We start from the raw sequence: 11880 nt of genomic DNA, 5'->3' as shown, positions 1-11880 counted from the left end.
CAATTTCTGTGTCAATAGTACATTTTAGTAATCAGGGTAACAGTAAAGATGCTGATAGAGTCTTCACGAGGCTACCAGATAAGAGTATAGTCACGATTAAGCACCTTTTCATTTAATCAATCTGACTTGTGGTCTGTTGTCAGATTGAACATTCTAATAAGACAAAGTCTCCTTATAAATGTTCTGACTCTAACCTCATGAGTGGTATGACATTCAGTAAGTATTTCATTTTAGATACAATTGATAGATCTTGTCCATCATCATTCTTTGACATCAGCTAAAATTGCATCTTTCCACAGAGTCAAAATTTGCCAAAACTTGTGGTGGTCCGAGAGGAAAATTCAAAAAGAATATCTAATGAATTCTTCTAAAAGAAGTTGATTTGATGCTACTTTTATCAAATTTCTAACGTCATGAGTTACTTTATCTTTTTCTATTGAACAATTGAAGAAGTCTTTTTCATTTTTATCATTTTAGATAAAATGTTCTCTGTCCACTTTTTCAATGTTTTTAAACACTAAAACATTCTCTTACACTTTACAGGCTTGATGTCATGAAAAATGACTATATCCCAGTGTTGGCAAATCCAAAGAAAATTGAACTTTGCCCTAAAGAAAGTGAAAGCCAAGCAAATAATTTACCTAGGATTAGTAGTCTGTCTTTAAACGTATAGTGTGGGTCTAACATTTCATCAAACTGAGCAAGTAATGATATATTTTTAAAGTTAACATGTGTACTAAATATGAAAAGATACCATGGCAAGCCAGGATCCCAGTGTAGAATCAAAACAAATAAAGTTCTTTTAGATTTTGTCATTTCTGGAGTAAATTAAACCCTATAGTACGTGAGAATATCTGAAGTTTCCTTATGGGATTTTAATTCTAGAAGGATGTTGAGTCACTGTCTAGCAAACTTAAGCACCACTTTTAAGATAAGAGAATACAAAAATACTCCAAAAAGACAGTAAGTTCTTCCAATTAAAATTAACCTAGCCTGCTTATTTACCTGTCAGTGTGTCATCATTTTGCTAATGTGTTCCAGCATCTTATATGGTGGATCACTTTAATCCACTGTGAATAAAATGATGCCTCCTTTTGGTCAGCCAGTGACCTATTCTGCCTAGTGATTCTTAACGTTCTGCAGAGTCAAATTTCATTACATCATTTTAGAATAGCTTATGATTCTCTAATAAAGGGATGGTCCACAATACAAATGCTTCACATTTCCTAAATGTCATATCTATTCAGAATCACTTTTTCCTACTTCATTTATCATGCTTAGTGGTAATTCTCATATCTTTCTATTTGGCCACAGCCCTTAGCTCTCATTTTAGCTGCTTTTCAGCTGTCCTTTCCTCTTATTACTGGAGATTATTTTCCTGCTGAAATGAAATATTCTCCACTTTGTCCCTATAGAACTCAATTGGATTTTTATCTTCCCACTTCTCTAATCGGTCAAGATGTTTTGAATTGAAATCCAAAGTCAGAAAGTCAGTCTACCCAAGTAGATGTCATCAGTACAAATATACTTTGTATTCATTCAAGTAATTGATAGAAGAGTATCTGTTTTATGCCTGGAAGATGTTAATCTGAATTGCCTCCCCCCAAAAGTTAATTTGAAATATTGCTAACTGCCGTGATAAAATTTATTACACAAAGGGAAAAATGTGATATGAACAATCTAAATATTCTATTTCTTGAATATTCTGTATATATCATGCTAGACTAAGCAAATTAAAATTAACCAAATCTATTTTTTTGTCAGTCTCACCATTCTAAAGCAAATGAAATCCAATAATGAGGTTTTTGGAAATTCTTATGGATTAGTGTTCTTTATTTTTATTTCTAATTAATTAGGGGATGGGGGAACTGCTGGATATTTCAAAATATTTTTGGTTAAAATATGGGACACAAGAAAAACAGTGTTATAAAGTTATTAAGTAGGATGTAGATATCCAATGTATGTGCGATCATGCATGATACAAAGTACATTAACATAATGATTGACTTCTTATATTGGTAATGTCCACTAGGACTAAGAATTCTGATTAGCTTATTTAGCTTATTTTCACATCAACAACTCTGGATATTTTTACTTAGAAACAATCATTGGATAATTCATCTCTATTTATACATAACCTTAAAAACGTATGACTGTGTTGTTTCTCACATTGTGGTGAATAATATTACTTTTGTCTTTGATTTCATAAAACATACAAAGAAATCTATTTGGCATATTCTTCAAATCAGGGAAATGGCTTACCACATGCCTATTCTCAGATGGTTTTTTATTACACAAGGATTTTTTCAGTAATAAAAAAGTTCAGAAATAAAAAAAATGTAGATGATTCACTAATTATGATCATCTGGATTTACACAAGTGCAGACGAATTGGCACTTCAGCATTATCATGAAAACCTGTAAACATTTAGGAAATCACTGTAGGGAGACCAAAATTATTTACAAAGGATCATTTATTAAACACTTTTTAAACAAAATACAAAGATTGTTGTTCTGCATGAATACATCACATATGAAAAAATAATGTGTTTTTACTGAATTTAATTTGAAAACATTCAGAATTTTACATTCTACCAACTTGAGGAATCAATTTTGTTTTGCAACTTGTCTAACACCATGGCCAATCAGGAGGGGAACCCTTTTTCTTGTTAATTAAATCATATTCACAACAGCTAACATTTTATAGAAATAAAATCAGACAATGTCTGTCATACAAAGCTCTTTCTGCAAGTAACTGATTTGCCTATGATCCTAAATTTTTTTCCAAGCTAGAAGATAGGAAGAATTGAGGAGCTAGGTAAGTTTTACAATAATGTATTAGCAGCAGTTGATAGAAAATGCAACATAAGATTTGTTTTGTCTGTGGTACAAGAATATGTCCTATCAGACTCTAATGTATTTTTCTCTACTCAAAAATAAGTAAGCATGTGCTGATTGTTTCTGGGATGACAAAATGTATAAAAAGACAAGAAGCTGGTTCTGGTTGTCATCGTGAGTGCCTATTTTCATCAGCTAATACGAATGCATTGCTAAACTTAGTGAAGACAGTAAAATGACTTAAGGGTAATATATACAGAGTTAAAATACATTTTTTAATCCACTTAAGAGTGATTTCAGGCACTGTGGCTGTTCAGGATAAAATGTCTCATGGTTTATTCTTGATAGTAGTGTAACTGTCAGTGCAAGCAAGAGCAAATACCTGCCCACTGTCACACACATGACCTCGGACATCTGGAATGTTCAGAGCAAATTCACCTTCTGCATCTTCACTCTGGAGGCACCTTCAATGCACATGTCTCATAGTTTGCTCTTGATAGCAATTTAATTTTCAGTGCAAGCAAAAGCAAACACAAAGCTGCTCACTGTCATACACACGACCAACACATCTGTAATATTCAAAGCAAGTTCACCTCCATCTTCACTGTAGAAGAATCTTTAATAAGTGGTACTTAGTGTAAACCCTCTATATATCATGAGAAACAGACTCGAGATGCCTGAATTTAATAATATTAAAAATCATGGTCCTAGTCATCTCTCTGTGTAAACGATGTTTGAAGAAGGCTTGCCATCACAACATTTCTTTCCTGAGAATGGAGCTGATCCCCTCCGTGTATATCATAAGTGTGCATGCTCTGAGCTGTGGTCACTGTCGTGGCTGTCTTCATTCGCTAGAGAGTCCCCTGTTTGTTGGAGAGTGGCTGCACCGATTCCCGAAAGCTCTGAAGGGAGAAGTGTTCCTTTTTTCACATTCACCAGTTCCTTTTCTCGAGCAGCAGCTCCTTGCTGTCCTCCTTTTACTCTCTTCCACTTCATTCGCCTGTTCTGGAACCAGACTTTCACCTTTAACGAAGAAAGGGAGCAAACAAAAGAAAGCACGAAAGAAAGTTAAATGGACCATTTTTTTCGTCCTTTTTGGTCATCAGTGAAAAAAATAGCTTTTCAAAGACTTATACACACTATGAAAGAGTGAATATGAAAATAAATCAACATTGAATGTAATCATGTCCCATGTTCATGAGAATAATTTTAAAACTTTCAGAAGGTACCAAGTACTATATTTCACATTTTATGACATACAGTATAAAAAATAGATGGGAAAATACTCTATCATTTTAGGCTGTTCAAAGGTATTTAGCTTTATAAAGAGTTTCTGTGAATTAGAACTAACATTTAATAATTGTCTGGGTCAAACAACAGCCCTCCTCCCGCCCCGGGCTGTCAATTCCTGAGCCCATTTAAAAAATGCTCAGGGAGCTACTGATGAAGCTACATCTGGAAGGTCATTCTGTGCCACTGCAGTCCACGGCTGCGTTCCCAAAGCTTTACTTGACCATTCCACCTCAGAGTGAGTCCATCTTCTTTTGAACTATGCTTTTTTTTCTGCCCTTAGTACTTTTATTTTACTTTACATGTATGTGATTCCAATGATTTCCTCAAAACAAGATCGAGATCCGAAATTTTCACTGATACTTGTTAATTGCTAATACTGAGATTGTATATTATGGTAGTCTCATCAGCTTTGTAGAGACATGCATTAAATGACCATCCATGACCACAACCATAATAACAATGGCATCATTTCATTTTCTTGTTTAGGAGGAACTCACTTCCTTTCCTGCTGCACTTCTCATCACTGTATATTCTTATTAGGCTAACTATTCCTTTTACATTGCATTTCTCTGTCTACCCCACTCAAAGTTACCACAAGCCTGACTTTTGTGTTTATCATTCCCAAGCCCTTATTTGAAACAAAGATATAAACAGAGACAACAGCTTTTTTCACTACATGTGACCCTAAAGAGTACTAATTTCGTCTGTCTTTTAGATTTATCAAAATGGAATGTTTTTAACTATAGCCTTCTTGCCTTATCCATGTTGATTCAAGGGACTGCATTCATTCATTTTTCATGACTGTATACGATTTCATTGTGTGAATATATCACAGTGTACCCATTCTCCTGTTCATGGACACTTGAAAAACTTGTTTTTTTCCATTATAAATGATGCTGTTATAAATATTCTTGCATTTGTGTTGTGCTAAACATGTGATAGAACTTCTCTGAGTATACATCCAGGAGTTGCCATCATACACAGGGTGTATGAATGTTGAATTTAACATGATAATACAGATAAATTATTTTCCAAAGCTTCATCAATTTAACCACCTGCAGTCCGGGGTGTAAGAGTTCTTATCAGTCCACATCTTTGTCAATATTTGGAGTTATCAGTCAGTTTTTTCCAATATAATGACTATAAATGTTATCGCACCATGTTCTTAGTTTGCATTTCCTGATTACTATAAAATACAGCATCTTTAAGTGTTTATGGCCCAGTTGTATCTCTTCTTTTGTGAAATGCCTCCACATCTTTGGGTTGCACTGAGTTGTTTTTGGATTTAATTTCATTCCTTATGGACTCTTAAAATATGTTCTGAATGCTAATTTAATGCTTTGTGGTTATATGGCTGTTACTATAGTCTCTCAATTTATAGTGTGTCCATTTCCTTTCCTTAGAGTATCTTTTGATGATCAGAAACTCTAAAATTTATTATATTCAAATTTATCAATTGTTTCTCTTATGGCTATCTTTTTCATGTCGTCTCTAAAAATCTTCTTTCTTCTGAGACCATTAAGATATTCTTCTTTGCCTTCTAAAAGTTTTAAGGCTTGCATTTCAAATTGAAGTGCTCAATCCATGACGTACTGATTTTAGCATATACTGCAAAGAAAATTTCTAAATTTACTTTATTCCACATGTATAATAAGTTATTCCAAGACCATTTAATGAATAGTCCACCCTTTTTCCAGAAATTATTGTTTTCAACTTTGTTATACATCAAGTTTCCATTTACACATAGCTTTATTGATGCACTCATTTGTTATATCCTTTTGACAAAACCGCAGTCTTATCATAATTTCATAGTAAGTCTTTATATCTGGCAGAGATAGTTCTGTTTTATTCTACTCCAGGAATATTTTGAATATTCTCCATTTTCATTTTAGAAACAATCTCAATTTCTGTAAATGCAGAGTGCTAAAGAGAAAGTAAAGAGAAACATATTACATTTCTAAAGATGTACTTATTTTAGTGGTCTTCAAATCACAATACTCCATCAAAATTTGTACAGTTTTCTCAGCTGCTGGCACCAAAAAATATTTAAACCAAGTCATTTCTCAACTCTGGATTTTCATTGTTCTATCAGACCATAATTAAAATCTTGTATCATACATTATCCATACATATATTAATCCATTTACAATCAAAAATAAGAAAATGTAGGAAAAGATTGCTTAGAAACGCAGAATATGTAGTAAAATAGACTGATTAAAAACAAGCTGATTGGTGGGTTTTTTTTTTTTTTTTTTTTTTTTTGCGGTACGCGGGCCTCTCACTGTTGTGACCTCTCCCGTTGCGGAGCACAAGCTCCGGACGCGCAGGCTCAGCGCCCATGGCTCACGGGCCCAGCTGCTCCGCGGCATGTGGGATCTTCCCGGACCGGGGCACGAACCCGTGTCCCCTGCATCGGCAGGTGGACTCTCAAGCACTGCGCCACCAGGGAAGCCCTGGTGTTCTTATATTATTATTACTTAATAGCCAAATGACAAGCTGTGATTTTTAATCATATATCTACTTGGCACTAAGCCCCTATACTGATAGGTGCTATATATGCATTTTTCAAATACTCAAAATTTTTTCTATATGATTCCTATTTTATAGATGAGGCAGTTGAGACTCAAAGGTTAAGTGACTTGTCTAAGAGTACACAAATGCGAAAATGTGGTGCCAGAATTTAAACCTGGCGGTTTGTTTGGCTCCAAATTGATTTTTTTTTTTTTTTGGTTTTGTTCCTATTATATTTCAAACTCCTGCTTTTTAAGCCTTGAGGTTAGAAAAGTAAAGAATATAAAGTATGTGAACTCCATCCATATGATTACTATCATTCAGGTAATTCTCCTACTCAATATAATTAGGTTTGTAAATATGACACTATTTTCCTGTACTGTAATTTGGGTAATTATACTACTCAATTTAATTACCTTTGCAAGTTTGACATTGCATGTTTCATTAGATCTTTTCCACATGAGTTGAGCTCTACTCCTGGCTTCACTTCTGAGTTTCTGTGTGAATTTGAGAAAATTATACTTCTCTCTGCCTCAATTTTCATATTTGTAATATTGGAATAATGAGCCTTTCAAGATTCTCCATAGGGACATTTTCTCCATGGACAATTCCAGATGGAAGAAACACATCATCATCATTGTCACTAAAGAGTGAAATATCCAGCCAAAATAATCTTGGCAGAAAATGGGAGGAATAGATTTCTTTAAATCTATACTTATTTCCTTTTCTGGGAGGAGGGGTGCATTAATTCTATAATACCAGTATAAAACCTGTTATGTGCAATTCTAAATGAGAAAAATGTAAGAATATGGTATTGATTTTAGAAACAGTATAGGTTATTTTGTGTTGTTTCCTATGTCTACCATGTGAAATTTTGCCATTTCATTTTCTTAAACAGACAAATGAAATACTTCAGAGTTTTCAATAGTAGCTATGTAACAATACATATATATGGATATATAGATATATGCATGTATATGTGAGAGCATTTGATGATTATATAATAAATTTAAAAATTCTAATACCTTTAGGTATCTTCTTGAGGTATTTCTTGAAATACCTTGAGGTATTTTCTTATTTCAAGCTACATATTTGATACAGGAACTCCATGAATTTAGTAATGGAACAAAACACAGAAACAGATGCATGAGGAGTACACCATATAAAAATGGGAAGGAAGAGTAGAGAACTTCAAAAGTCAGTGTGTCCAGTTGTATTTTCAAATACACTATAAAATATTGGGATGAACTGAAATAAGGAGAGGAAGATTTTGGGGAAAAGCATATGTTTTTCTACAACCATCACAGTATTAAAAACAAATCTATAAAAGTAATTCCGGATTATGTCAATATTGCCATTAGAATAATAACTCCATGGTTTTATAAATAAAGAAACTTTATAGTTTAATTTATTATCACTTAATAATCCAGCTTCGTTGGCTGGATTGAAAAAATACTTTTGTAAGATAGCTAAAGAATAATCATTCAAATGCTTGACAATTTTTAAAATATGCAAATCATTTTGATTAAAATTTGCAAGTGTGTTTCATATAATAATCTGCACTTATAAACTAAGTAGAGTAAAACTAATCTTGTGTTTCCTTGGTGACTTGGAATCTCTAGTCATTCATTCATACACTCAATATTACTGAATGTTTAGTAACAGGTAAGAGGGGTTAGATTGAGGAATGTGTACAAATAAATAAGAAATAGTTCCTGCCCTCAAGGGCAGTTTACTGACTGTATATGAGGCCTTTGGCATATACTGAGGTGAGTAAAGATTAGCTTCATCTTTTACAGAATATCCTTAAACTGCTTGTTGTTGTAGTTGGTGTCATTGCTAATCCCCTAATAAGAGGTTCCCTCAATGGTCCATGAGATGGCATGAACTCTACGCCTACATTCAATGTCCCACACTGTTTTGCTGCCACACAATTATTATAGCAAATGATTTCTTTCCTCTGGGAGTCTCATGCTCTTGTTGTTACTGGCATCCTGTGTGTCTCTGAATTTTTTGTTCTAGTAACCTAGGGTGGTACCTTAGGTGCTAGGAAATTGGATCATCAAATATTTTGCTTACAACTAAAACAAATCTGTCCATCTTGGAGTATGATATATAAATTTTGTGAACTTTTATTATTTTATTTGGGCTTAAAGTCAATTTATCTCCTATCGGCAATTTCTCTGGAAATGCTGGTTAACGGTTTTTTTTTTTTTTTTTTTTTTTTTTTAGTATTTCTTTTTTTTAAGATTGGATCTAGGGCAAAATTCCATATGAAGTATGTTTTGTTACATAGTATGATTAATAATTCAGATAAAAATAAATTATTTCTCCCACAAGAATCTGAGTAATAAAAAAATACCATTGTTCATGAAACCAAAGCAATATGAACCAAACTTATAGGCTCTTAATATTTCTGCATGAAGGTAGTATTTTTCAACAAAATCTTCAAAATAAAAAAATAACAAAGGAAATAATAGCCTGCAGTATTAGTAGTAAATATTTAAAGTGCTCAGTTATAAACCTTACTTTTCAGAACATCTGATTATTACGAAGCCTCACTTTTTAATCCCCTAGTTTACAAGTATTTAGTATTCACATTGCCTGGATAATCAAACTACTATTTAAATAAATAGGAAAACATTTATTCACATCTTGACTCTCGTTACTGAAGAAAGCAGCTAAGAGAATCTTACTGTAGTTAATTTGTTTAAATGATATTTCAGAATCTAGAAATCTAATTTTTCTCTTTAATAAAAATACTGTAACTGAGAATCATTGTTACTATATGCTAAACATTCATTTTATCTCTTTAATTTATTTAGGCATTCACATATGGCCTTCTATGTATAAGTTCATAATACCTGTCCTTGAGGGTTCACAATATATCAGGAGAACACAAATGAAATATGTAGTTGTATTGTCATACAATTTTCTAAAATGGCCAGAGGCAAACTGGTTGATAGCAAGTAGAATCTATAAAATGCTATAACCCATATTTATAGACTACCATAAATGTGTCTTTTGAAGAAGCAATCATAACACATAACATCTGGATGAAAACTAAATATTTCAGTGACATACTTAGATGTCTCTAAACATCTGGAGTTTGTAGATTTAATATTTCAACTGTTTCTATTTGTATGTGAACACTTGAAATACTGTAAACACTAACAAATATTTATTCACATCTTTAACATGTGAAAACATGCAAAGGAGTAATTGTGTGAACATAATTTTATCACAGGTGTGATTAAATTTGATCATGGTGGCTGATCTAGTAAACCTACTGTATCAATAAATGGATCCCAGTAAGACTTACCCAAGTAATTCTGTGGCAAAGTCAGCGGTTAAACTGAAGAATTAGAACCAAGAATGCTCTATAAGGTAAGGATGAAAAATGGAAGAAAAGAAAGCTTCTTTACTCTTCCTGTCTGAATAGATTTATATCTGATTAACAGAAGGAATCCCTCGGCTATTTCCAAGAAGCACGTGGGAGCTACCGGTTGACTGCTGTTTCTATAGCAGTGCAACATGGGGTTGGGATGTGGGGTGTGTGTGTGTGTGTGTGTGTGTGTGTGTGTGTGTGTGTGTGTGTGTGTGTGTGTGTGTGTTGTGGGGTGAAGGGGGTTAGGACATATTCCATGACTAAAGCCTGAATCCCTGCGTAGAGGACTGCCACTCACCTTTCTCCTCTATTTTAACACAATGTTTAAGACCAGGAAATCATTTTCTGGTCTCTATAATTTTCAAAGTCTCTTTTTTTCTTTTTGTACTTAGAATGCTTGAGAACCAGGCTCACTAAAAAAAAATGTAGTCATAAAACATTTACTGTTTCACATGTCTTTGAACAAACTGAATACGCATTAGCCATTGGCAGCCGTGGGCAAATAACATGTTGAACAAGAAATAAACTCTTTCCTAGGCAACAAATGAAATTCTCCATTATAAATGGTAATGCAATGGGTACAATTACAAGCCAATCATATGTATTATATTCTCCTTAACAAAAATGCAGCCAGAGGAATCATTCACATGACGAGCAAAATTCTTAGAGGACTGACCACTTTTAAATTTGACCCTTTAGAAATGTCATAGTAGTAGTAAATGCTAACAATTATACCTTTTGTCATACCTGATGAAATTCAATTCAAATGACCTACTTTATTAATATTAATTTACAGTGAAAATTCACTACACTAATTCTATACAAGATTTAAAAAAAACAGATACATCTTTTAGTTATTCTAAGTGAAATATTGTTTAGCTCAGTATATCATGAGTAAATGACTTCAGCAAATCTGTGTGGAAATATCAAAACTAAATAAGGCATTTTTCTCCATTGCTGTGTTAACAAATTCCTGAATAGCAATTCTTGAATACATGGAAATTGTGTATTCTGACCCACAGCTGGTATTTATCTTGTTTAAACTACTAAGATCAACTAGAATGATGACCTTTGCTCGCAACATCTTGCCTAATCTCTGGGATAATGTTTAACAATAGTTAGCAATATATCACAATCAGTATATACAATTTTAAGAAATGAACTTTATCCTAGCCACTGTCTAATTAAGTGAAATCTATCAAATGTAAATATTTGATTGAAACACAGAAACTCACCATTCTTATAAGAGCAGAATATTGGCAATTCTTATGATTCAATCTAATTAAATATTCAGATTATTTCTTGACAACTAATTTCAATATCAGAATACATGTGAACTTTCACCACACTTTTATTAGATTTTGGGACTGTCTCCAAAATTATTCTAAGAACTTATAATGGCAATTATTACTATCATATGAATATACACTGACCACAAAAGTATTCAGTAATTTCAATAACTGGGAAAATTTCAAAAAATTGAAAAAAAACTGTTCAGCATAAGAATTAGAAGTGATAAAGAGAAATGAAGTTAAAATCCATCCTAAGTTAAATACGTCTCAGGTTTTCATGAGGAGTCATGGAAATAGGGAGTTAATTGGTAGAAAGTCTTTTATAGCCAAATTCTCTAGAAATTGTCCACTATTAGATCTGTATTTACTATTTTATAGATGTCATAGAACATATGCAATGCTCTATATACATTTTTAGATAACAGAACATCTCTTTAAAGTTGAAGATATCAACATAAAACTTGAACCGGCTTCTCAAAATTTCCAGAAGCTTCTTAGTTTTAGAATTCATTTTAAATTACATGAAAAAAACTTACATGATCGCAAGGATACTGTGGAA

At 33.0% G+C, this 11880-nt stretch overlaps 1 protein-coding gene across 1 annotated transcript in view; it reads right to left on the bottom strand.

Moving 5' to 3' along the window:
* Nucleotides 1–2453: 2453 nt before the first annotated feature.
* MEOX2 (mesenchyme homeobox 2) overlaps nt 2454–11880 on the bottom strand; it is a 63783-nt gene continuing 54356 nt past the window's right edge. The window contains exon 3 of the mRNA XM_082631599.1: nt 2454–3860. Coding sequence (XP_082487725.1) covers nt 3636–3860 — 225 coding nt within the window. The 3' untranslated portion in view covers nt 2454–3635. The remainder of the gene's footprint in view (nt 3861–11880) is intronic.

Source organism: Mesoplodon mirus (assembly GCF_964341445.2).
Source record: "Mesoplodon mirus genome assembly, chromosome: 9".
Classification (NCBI taxonomy): domain Eukaryota; kingdom Metazoa; phylum Chordata; class Mammalia; order Artiodactyla; family Ziphiidae; genus Mesoplodon; species Mesoplodon mirus.
The sequence above is the reverse complement of the archived record's forward strand: the minus strand, read 5'-3'. Positions and strand labels throughout refer to the sequence as shown.